This window comes from Amblyomma mixtum, chromosome 1 (assembly GCF_055824585.1).
Source record: "Amblyomma mixtum isolate Tamu chromosome 1, ASM5582458v1, whole genome shotgun sequence".
NCBI lineage: Eukaryota > Metazoa > Arthropoda > Arachnida > Ixodida > Ixodidae > Amblyomma > Amblyomma mixtum.
The window spans coordinates 217,363,767-217,375,065 of NC_143012.1; the positions used below are offsets into that span (position 1 = coordinate 217,363,767).

The window sequence follows — 11,299 nt, forward strand, 5'->3', positions numbered from 1 at the left end:
GAACCCTGTAAAGTTATTCTGATTGCTATCTCAAAGCAAAAAATGCAGCACTGCTTCCTTCTTCATCTCAAGTTCAAAAATAGCAGGACAGGTAACTGGTAACTCGCTCTCACCTGTGAAATACAGTCCCAACTAGCGATCTCTTGAAACACAGATTCCTTCAGACAACACCGTTGATATTTTGGGTCTGTTATATTCCATGGAAAACGCCTCTCTTCAATAATCGCGATCAGGTCACTTTCCTGGCGGCACGAGTACGACAGCGGCATGTTCACGCGAGCAACTGGCACACTCATATGCCGGCTCCTGCTCGGGTGGTTCTCGCGCACAGACCCGTCAAGAAACTGCTGGAGCTCGCGGCCGAGGCAGTCCCTAGAACAGGACATTCCTTTTGGCTCCCTACAGAACCGCGTTCGTCAGAAGTGTACGCTTGCTCACAAGAATGCGACGGGGAGCGAACGTTCTCCACGGCGGCCGCATCCGCCAGCCGACGGTGGCCACCGCAGCCTTCCCGTCTGTATGCACCCACCTGCAAGACGCCGTACCGCAGCAGACAGCATTACCACGAAAGGAAGCGCTCTTTTTTGCACTTTGCAAAGGACGTGTCCAAGCAAGAAAGGCACAAAAGCGGTGAATCACCGCAAAGTGCTTGGTTTGGTTCGTGCGGTGTCGCCAGGAAATTCACACGGCCGGCGAACAGCGCCAACAGTGTCCACGAACGCTGTTTGTTTGTTGTTCCGGTTCCCGGAAGCTGTCATACTGAGGGAAACCTCCAGCAACCTGTCTCGTTTCCCTGCCGTTCGTGCAGTGTGACAAGAAGTTGTGGGACGAGTTGGTTGGGCGACTTGTTGACGGCTCGCTTGCGAACATGTTTTGTTCATGTCGTTGTTGTGTTTCCGCAGTGTGACTCGGGCTTTAGGACCGGTAAGCGCCAGCAGTTTCGCGCAGCAGCAGCGCTCGGATCCTGAGTTGCAAAGCCTAGTTGATTATTTGAACGGCAAGACCGCATCACCTCCCCGAGGGTTCCAGAGCCAACTGTCGTCCTTCGTCCTTCACAATAATATCCTCCTGAAGAAGAACTTCGCGCCCAACAGGACAGTGCATCTTCTTGTCGTGCCCAAAAATCTCAGGCAAGAAATTATGCAGGCATGTCATGATGAGCCGACTGCAGGGCATCTCGGGATTGCTCGTACGTTGCACCGCATCCAGGAGAAGTACTATTGGCCGCGGCTAGCTACCGACGTTTCCCATTACGTGAAAACGTGCCGTGAGTGTCAGCGACGCAAAACGCCTCCGACTAGACCAGCCGGACTCCTGAACCCCATACCACCGCCAACTAAGCCCTTTCAGCAAATGGGGATAGACCTCCTCGGCCCCTTTCCGACTTCATCAGGTAACAAGTGGATCATCGTGGCCACCGACTACATGACCCGCTACGCCGAAGCAAAAGCGTTGCCTAGTGGTACCGCAACAGAAGTTGCCAAATTTTTGTCGAACAAATTCTCCTGCGACACGGCGCCCCCGAAGTGCAGACAGAGGAACGGCATTTACAGCTGAGCTGACGCAAGCCATTTTAAACTACAGCCAGACAAGCCATCGGAGGACAACTGCCTATCATCCACAAACCAACGGACTCACAGAGCGTCTGAACAAGACCATCGCAGACATGCTCTCCATGTACATCGACGCCGAACACAAGACGTGGGACTCCATTCTGCCCTACGTTATCTTCGCCTATAACACTGCCGTCCAGGAGACAACCAGGTCTACCCCATTCGAGCTTGTATACGGCAGGAAGCCCACGACAACACTCGACGCAATGCTCCCGCACGTTTCAGACGAAGACAACCTCGACGTCGCCGCCTACCTTCATCGCGCCGAGGAAGCCCGAAGACTTGCGCGGCTTCGCATAAAAGACCAGCAGCACACCGACGCCCGACGCTACAATCTGCGCCGACGAGACACGCATTACAAGCCAGGTAACCGTGTTTGGATATGGACACCAATTCCCCGCCGTGGATTGAGTGAAAAGTTGCTGCGGCGCTACTTTGGCCCATATAGGGTTCTCCGCCGCATCGGTGACCTGGACTATGAAGTCATCCCCGACGGAATGACAGCATCTCAGCGACGACGCACACGCCCGGAAGTCGTACATGTCGTACGTCTTAAACCCTATTATGAACGCTAAAGCACTCGAAGTTTGCATTATCCGTGTTTATTTTCATTTTAAAGCATCGAGACGATGCTTCTTTGGGAGGGGGGTAATGCCACGTATCACTGTATGGTGTGATCATTTTTGTTTGTGACGCGAGAAGCGACCGGACTAATCTCGATTGATCACAGCCACGAAGAGCGGCATCTACGTGTTTCCAGATTACTCTAGATGATCTCGACCTGTTATCTCGAAGTTTCCTTGCCGGCTTTAAATTGAACGATGCCGCGAGCAGCGGGCATTCGCAGTTCGACGACCGACGAGCACGTTTGTTGCTTACGCTGCCACCGAGTGATTCAGTTCTTTTGCGGGCGCAAGTCAGCCCAAATAAAGAGCTCCGTTTCCAAGACTGGTTGGTGTCTTCCTGACCGCTGAACTGCCGTCACTACAACGTGACAGTATTGTAGCTTAAACATTTAGTGAAATAGTGCATGCTGTAGAGAGCCGCCGAAAAATATGATGTTGCTCAAGAATGCCGCGCAAGAGTTTTTCAAAAATAGCAAAAACGATGCTCCTTGGGGTAAGGTAAGGAGTTAAACGTACGCAAAAAATTTTGTGTTGAGTATTTCTTGCTGTGCAATAAAAAAAACCCAATGCATATGCATTGTCTATAAAAACTTTTCGAGCACAAAAGTAAAATACTTCATTTATTGTAAATGTTTTTTGTGACAGCAACTGTTGCATTCGTCTCAGAAATTCTAAGGGCTCTCACAAGACCAGAAAATTTCTTCTTCAAAGTTATTAAGGGTAATTACTTGGGATGGTTCAATAAAGAGCTACTAATTTGATGGAAAAGATCGGAGGGGGTCAAGCGCGAACTCTCGTTCGTTCGGTATGGAATGACCCCATAATGAGTTCTCGATTTTTGTAGTTAGCTTCTTTTATGAGTCGGCTAGGTAATGAACTTTAAAGTTTAATGAACTTTAGTAATAAGCTTTAATAATGACTTTTAACTTTTTAATTTTTAATTTTTTAACTTTTAATAACTTTAATAAGTTTAATAAATAAATAATAATAACTTTAATAAACATTAATACGAAAGTAATAAACTTTAAACTTTAAAGGCTCAATAAGACAGTCAGCTCCAGAATGTTGTGCAGGAACCTAGCAGCAGTTAGGAACCAGGCCATTATAACTATGAAAGACCCCAATGCGCTCAATGCTTACAAGGTCGACATAGTGAGTTAAAGATGCCCTCACGAAGCCCTCAACTTTAATAAAACAACCCCGGTCTTTTCAAGCCGGTACTATCGTTAGGAGGAGTTCTTAAATTTCGTAAACACCGCCAACTACAAGATTTCCACGACGGCGGATAAAAGGCGGGCACTTTAATGCCTACCAAGTGGCTGACATTGAAGTTGTTTGTTCAAACAGATGAGCCGAAGATTGTACGATGGAGAATAACATTTCTACACCCATGCAAAATTATACATGCCCAATTTACATAGGCCATTCATCTCACTTCGCACATTCTTTCGTTTCGCGCACAATAACTGAATAAGACGCTGTACAGTCATACAATACCACATGATCTGATCCTGCTAAATTGCTAGAAATTCGATTCGCACATCCACAGCTCATCATAACTTATACCCAGTTTCTAATTTTAAAGGTTTTTTCGCCTCTCTTGAGTTTCATCGTTTCTTTACCTACTGTTTCTGATACATTCTGCTGCGATGTTTATTTTTCCTGACTTGATATTTGTTCATTCTTTATTCTAGATATCATCACATGATTGATTTTTCAATATTTATGCATTTCCTGTCTTTCTACCCTATGTCGTTTTCTCGTAGTAAGGACTTCTGGAGGTATTCTGAATAAATTGAATCTGCCCCCAGTGCCCGCCACTAATTGGCGCTTGTGTGTCCCCGTTTCCAGCATGCGGCACGCACGTTGCCTTGTCACGTTTACGGGAATGTTGGTTACCTCGTCATTGCGATTAAGAAATCGCGGGTACAGGTTGCCATGACTACGATCACCGCATAGTGCCGGTCTGCCGCTGGCGCCATATGCACGCGTGACTCACCGTGATCGCCTGTGACAATCTGCCGGTTGTGTCACAAGTGGCCAGCGCACGATGGATGTGTTTCCCTGCCAACGTTGTAGCTATTTGGGGCGCCTATCACGGAGCTATTGACGTACCTTCTAAAGGTGTAGTCGCAATATATCTAAAATGTGCTGACGTTGACTCTATTTTATGGTGAATTAAAGGTATAAAGTGTTTTATCACTTCAGTTAAGCTTTCAGCGAAAGTAATTCCGTCGAGATCTTAATTAAGTTTTTATTGTTTACAGCTTGCTGAAGAGGATCTTAACATAACAAATCATGGCTAGATTTCATGTTCTCCTTATTATAGTTATCTGTGCGCTGCGTAACATTAGGATATGAAAACCGCAGCAGAGCCACATTGAGAGCTAGTACTGAGGGCACTGAGAAATCAGCATGCAATTTTAAATTGTCAGTCACTGATTACTAAGAGCTCAATGCTCATGGCCACTACTCACTGAATATTTAATATTCCGATCTGAATATCTCTCAATCCTCAATGCGTTATGCACACAGTGTCTAGTGGTAAAAGAGTGGGCCCTACCTTGAGGATTTGCTCGAACCGCTCTCGAGCCTCGCCGACGCCGAACGGAACGCCAAGCTTTTCCTCCAGGGTGTATCCCCGGCTCATGAACAGCGCAGTGCGTCCGCCCTCGTGAACGAACATGGCTCTGAAGATCGTGAACACGCCAATCTGCGGCAACAAGGCAGCATTAAAGCAGTGCGGGAATGAAGAAGCAATTAATATGGCCATGGACTCGCTGGGAATACGTTAAATGCTATCTTATTAATTTATTGTCAACAACAAATTGGAAATCAGAGTAGCACGGCAGATAGCAGTTTGTTAGACCCAAAACTTGCGCAGGTACTGGCAAGAATGTACCCTTGCTTGGAGGGTACTTTAGTGGCAGCATATTCTCTTGCCGGGTACTCAGCCTTACCTAAAGTAAATGAAAGGTAACGAAAGAAGCCTTAGCGCTATACTAAATAGTAAAGAGACATCTCACTGTCATGCCCTCCAAGCTGAGGTGGCAAGCAAAAGGTTGCGTATGCACTGTATCGTGTTATGATCCCGGATATACCGCCGATTTTTAGAGCAAGAGCTTTACTTCACGACCAAACCTGCAATATCTAGGGCAGGGGTTCTCAAACTTTTTTGCTTGGAGGAACCCCAAAAGCCTTCAATAAGTTCCAGGGAACCCCCCCGCTTTCACTTACCAGCAATGTTGTCGAGTGCATTTTTGCAAAGAGAGAGTTGCAAAAGTTAAATGTTTATTGCACAGATTAATACAAATACTGATGTGATGGGTGGTACTGCTTCCCTTTTGAGAGCAAGTCAAAGCGTGGCTCAGTAGCACTCAGAGCCAGTCTCGTATCAGCTGCCGGGTCAGGGCCGGTGAGGGTTCTCGCGGAACACAAGAAGACAGCCCGCGGAACCCCTGTGTTCTGCGGAACCCAGTTTGAGAACCCCTGATCTAGGGCATCGCCGAAGCCTTGTCCTTGAATAAATAAATATATGTTGCCGCGACTGGGACTAGGGCAGCGATACCAAAATGTGGGTTTCAGGCACTCTGCAGGCAAAACTCAGTTGCTTACTTCAACGATATTGCAAGTCAATATCGGAAGGAAAAAGTAGTTTCCTATAGGCAGAGTTTTGGTCGATGAAGCAAGGGAGCAGATATTTGTAGGTTTGGTGTTGTTTTTATGTGGTTTAACGTCCCAAAGCGATGCAGGCTACGAGACGCCGTAGTAGAGGGCTCCGTATAAATTAGTACACGTGTCTCTAGAATTTCGCCTCCATCGAAATGCGACCGCTATGCAGTGACCATACACCGGAGTACTAAGAAAGAAATTTGCAGGATAGTAACAATGGGTTTAATTGAGTTTCACGGGTACTGCTGTGGTGTGAACCGCAAGAGATGATTATGAAACAGGCCTATTCTCTTGAGGCCTATATTCTTGAGGCTGAAACATGGAGTCTAAAAAAGTGTTGGAATTGAATTAGGAAGAAGTTATAGAAAGCAAAGAGGTGAAGCTACCATGATAAACAAAAAAAAAACAGTGGTTTAAAGAATAAACTCTAGTCGATATCTTGACGGAGCTAGAAGTGAACAGGACTTGTTATACGCAAAAAAAAAAAGTGATGAACCATTTGCTCTCTTTCATTGTTGCCCTATCTCACTCGAAAGTTTAATGTTATGCGAATGAAATGACATCAGAATGTTACGCTGTAAATTCACGGCTGTAGAGAAGTAAATTAGCTCGTTAGGTTCGGGTGACATTCGAGATCGAAGGCATGGTTTTCACTGCTGCCTGTTGGAGGTGAGCTAGCATTCGGTTAGAAATCGAATGCGAATAAGTTAGGCTTACTTATTCGGTTTTGAATAGAGTGCTTGCTCTACTCCCGGTGTCAGAAGTGAAAACAAACCTTTCCCAGGAATAATCTGCCCTGGAACGAAGAAAAAAGATCCATTCCGCTACATGACTCTCAAACTATCGTGTGGGAAAAGCTATCCATAGTCTAAACTTTCAGAGTGAGCTATTAGTCTTGGACTTGGTAGCATATGCGCAGCATGGCAGCGTCGTCATTGCATTTTCTCATGCTGCTTGCTTGGATGAAGTTTTTTTGTCGCTCAACACGATAGCCCCTCTTAGGCGGTATTCACACAGAGGATGCACCCCTCCCTCGGCAACTGACCGCGCATCACGTGATGGAAACGTCGCGCCTTCGATAGGCGGTGTGTTGACGTCGGCTTCAATGGCGACGAAGGGGCGCGTTTGTTCGGCCGGCGCAAACATCTCATGCATGATAGGAACTCTCCTCATTGTTAGCTCTATTTTCTTCGTATGAGTAGCAATCATGCAGCTGGGACCCTATGTGATGAACGCCGCGGCATCGAAGTCGCCTCATTGCTTTTAGAAGGTGGTTCATCTAGTAAGACGAACCCGTGTCCGTCTCCACTCCAGGCCACCCTTACGAATATGGTGGCGTTCCGCCGTTTGGAGTCGCCATGCACATCCCTCTGCTACCACTCCCCTTGTGAACTCCGCTTCAAGCTCTCCTGTACTTTACTCTTCTTCACATTTTCTGTTGAGACGCTTGATATTTTCTCTCTATGCATATCATACTGAACTCAGCACCTGTCACACTATTTTTCGCGTGATCACTACTACACTCTAAACATGAATACGCTTCTAAGGGGTTAAAAAAGGCGTAAGCTGTCTTCTAGCGCACTCCCTTTCATAAAAAGGAGTACATGTTACTCCCATATTACTCCTTTCTGTTTGGAGTGAACGCTCACTGGTGCCTCCGTACCCGAACGGAAACAACTAGTACATCGCTGGGAACGTTGACATATTGAATGCTCAAATAACTACAGCGAATATGGTGGGAATCTTGATGGAAATTTTTTATCTGCTCGAGACCTGCGGAAGACATACGTTACACCCAAGGACAGCCACAATGTATATGCATATCGATTCGTATTTAAATATTCGTCTGTTGTGTTTAGGGGAGACTACAAGTTGGGGTATGGCTTGAAAAAGTGAGTCATGGTCACTGTGATCCACTCAAGAGCAGCCGCAAGATTATAGAGCAAAGCTATACAGCTTACGTCTGCAGAAACTTCACAGTTAAAAAAAAAATTCGTTCCGGTTCCGGAAGATATTTTTTGTTCAGTTGTGAAGTTTCTTTGCAGGCTGCGAAGTAGCGGTACGTACCCGCACGGCTGCTCTTGTGTAGAAGTAATGAGTAAGCGCTCCCTCATTGAAAAATTTTCTCCCAGTCTAGGTTTCCATATATGTACAATTTACTCACACTGACTACCGTAGAACTACCTTGAACTAAAGCTGTGTAGAGAAAAAATTCTGTTTTCTCGGTACCACGAGTGTGGTAATTAACGGTGCTTATCGCTACTCCGGTTCCCGCTTACGCGTGCCACCGACGTGAGCACAGTGGCGCACCTGCATCACTTGGCGCACAAGGTAGCGCACCAGGTCGAAGAAGTTGGCGGCTCTGACGAGCTCGTTGATTTCGAGCAGCTCGTGTGCTTCCTTGAGGGCGTCCTTCAGCTCCAGCGACTGGGACATGTACCGGTAGCAGGACCTGCGTCACCCAAGCGACGCGGTCTTCGGGTTGAGTTCTTGTTCGATCCGGTAAGATCATGGCGATAGAGCAAAGTAAATTTCGTAAAGCTTTAGTTGTCCACATCAAGGCGCCCCAGTTAGTCTGGTCCGACCACGATGAGCAATGGTTACATTCTGTAGGCGGGACGTTGACAAAGTTTTGAGATAGACAAGTATGGAGAAGAAACTTTAAATCCAGACATGCACTCTTGGGCACCAAGTCACACTTTCCACGTTCGCACTTGCTTTAGAAATAAAAACTGACTAAAGAGGTCCTTAGTGTACAAGTCGTGTCTAGAAATTTTTGCAGTAGTTCGTAGTGCCATGTCAAGGCTTCTCAAGAAATGTATCAAAAAAGGCTGACTGTGAGTAACTTTGGTGAAACAGAGCCTGTTTTACACCTAAGTGAAAGGTGAGACGGAAAAATTTTAATGAATATGAGAATCTTTTTTCTTGTTTTCATCTTTCGTCGAAGCCTAATACAGTATTGCTATATGGTAATGAGATTTGTGCTTTAACATTCGAAAACTACGTATGGGCTATGAAAGATGATGTCGTGGAGGGCTACAACTTAATTTAGACCATGTGGATTTTTTTCTAACGTGCACTGACATACCACAGACCACTGGCATTTTCCCACATGACATCCATCGGAATGCAGCACTGTGGCCGCGATTCCATCCCGCGACCATCGGCTGAGAAGCCGAAAGCCCGCAACAGCGGTAGAGTTCAGCCCTTAATATGTTTGCGGGCCTATTGTGCCGTCCGTCGGCCTATTAGCTTGCTATGTCGTGCATGCAAATAGACCTTTTAATGGACCATCTGAAATATAATGTTCATCCACCGTTATTGTTTCTGTGATCAATGTGCTTGCTTAACTGCAATACTGAAACTAATCCTCTGGTGCAGGTTTCTCGAAGGGCCTATTGCATTCTATTTAATTCCACGTAAATTTGGCGCTCTTTTTACACAAGTGCGGCATTCAAGAAGGCGCATGCCTATATATCGCCAATTCATCAAGTTCACTGAAATTTGTCCATGTGCTTTAAACTGGCATCTGTCATGATATTTATCAAAAGCAGTAGTAGATGAACGAAACCTAATACTTGCTGGCTATCCTGGGCTAAATATAGCTGCACAACTGTCAGCTTAGAACGCCGTATAGAAAACGACAAGCCTTCGCGGTTTTAGTGCTCTACGTTTACAAAGTAATTACATTTTCAATTTTATTTATTGTGTTCCTTACAGATAGACTTTTAAAGGGCCGGCATTGGCGCTTTAGAGGCGTGTCCGAGTTTTACATTTATATAGTCACACAGTTGCACATTTACACAGTTATACATTTATGCACTTTGTGTTATCCGTCTGGCGACAAGAGGAATGTACACATCTAACCATTCTGGGCGGTGTGCGTGTCGTCACCAAACAGCTCCGAATTTTACTAGCTAGTCTCTCTTTATCTGTACCAAACAATCGAGATGACTGGCATGAACTGCTGCGACGTGAAGTACGCAAATAACAAGTGTTCCCCCGGAACAAACTCATTCAGCTTCTCGCGATGCCATGGCTTGAGCATCAGCGGCACCGCTGCATGCCTTATAGGCATATACGGCATTTACTAGCGTAATCACTCATAGAGGCAGGAACACCTTAGACTTCAATCAACCAAATGATCAAGCAGGCTTTCGTCACGGGCACTCGAAAAAAGAGCATATTCACATTATCAATTAGATGATAGAGAAATTTGCTGAGTACAGAAAGTCCCTATATATAGGTTTTATAGATTTTGAGCAAACATTTGACTAAGCATTTGACATGTAAAAATACTGGAAGATATCTATAGCGGGTGCACTGCTACCATAACCCTCCATAAAGTAAGCATAAAAATTCCAGTAAGGAAGGGTGTGAGGCAGGGAGGCACGATCTCGCCAATGCTATCACTGCATGCTAACAGGAGGTATTCTGAGGCCTGGATTGGTAACAGTTGGGGAAAAGAGTTAATGATAAATACCTTATTGATCCGCGATTCGTTGAAGACATTGCCTTGGTAAGTCACTAATGGATTGAAGCGCAAAGCATGATCAATGAGTTAGACAGGCAGAGCAGTACTGGGTCTAAAAATCAATATGCACAAAACCACAACAATGTTCTACACTCTTAAAGGAATAGCAGTTCACAAATGGCAGCGAGGTGCTGGACGTGATAAGGAAATGCGTCTACTTAGGGCAGGTTGTGACCGCTGACTCAGATCACAAGAGTGAAATAATTAGAATAAGGATGGAGCGCATTTGGCAGGTCCTCTCAGATCGTGAATGGCAGCTTATAAATAGCCCTCAAAAGAAAAGTATATAACAGCTATATCTTACTAGTACTCACCCATGAGGCAAAGGAGTGGAGGCTAAGGAAAGGGTTCAGCTTAAGTTAAGGAAAGCGCAGCGAGCCAAAGAAAGAAAATTGATAGGTTTAACGTTAAGAGACAGGAAGAGGGCAGAGTGGGTCAAACAAGAGTAAATGACATGCTAGTCGAAATCAAGAGGAAAGTGATGTGAAGACGTTTACTTTTTGTATTTTGCATCTGAGCCTTGTATTTATTGCTGTATTTTGTGTTACAACTTGTATTTAACATTTTTTCATTTTTGCTAAACCTGTTCTTTTTTGCATATATTATGTATTCGCCCCTCCTGCTTGGGCCTACTGTAGGCCTGCAGTATGTTCTAAATAAAAATAAAAAAGACAATATAACGGATGGTCCTTAAGGGCAACAGACTGGATTCAAAGGGAAGGGAAGCGTTGCAGGGGGCGGCAGAAAGTTAAGTGGGCGGATGAGATTAAGTTTGCCAGCATAGGGTAAGCGCGGGTGGCACAGGACAGGGTTAATTGCAGAGATAGGAGAAAAGCCTTTGTCGTGCAGTAGGA

At 45.5% G+C, this 11,299-nt stretch overlaps 1 protein-coding gene across 3 annotated transcripts in view; it reads right to left on the reverse strand.

Moving 5' to 3' along the window:
• Positions 1 to 8,357, reverse strand: part of LOC149370897 (uncharacterized) — a 33,531-nt gene extending 25,174 nt beyond the window's left edge. For all 3 annotated transcript variants that reach the window (XM_089584207.1, XM_089584215.1, XM_089584201.1), the window contains exons 1-2: positions 8,222 to 8,357; positions 4,803 to 4,952 (exon numbers count right to left, since the gene is read on the reverse strand). In XM_089584207.1, coding sequence (XP_089440333.1) covers positions 4,803 to 4,952; positions 8,222 to 8,347 — 276 coding nt within the window. In that variant the 5' untranslated portion in view covers positions 8,348 to 8,357. The remainder of the gene's footprint in view (positions 1 to 4,802; positions 4,953 to 8,221) is intronic.
• Positions 8,358 to 11,299: the final 2,942 nt, after the last annotated feature.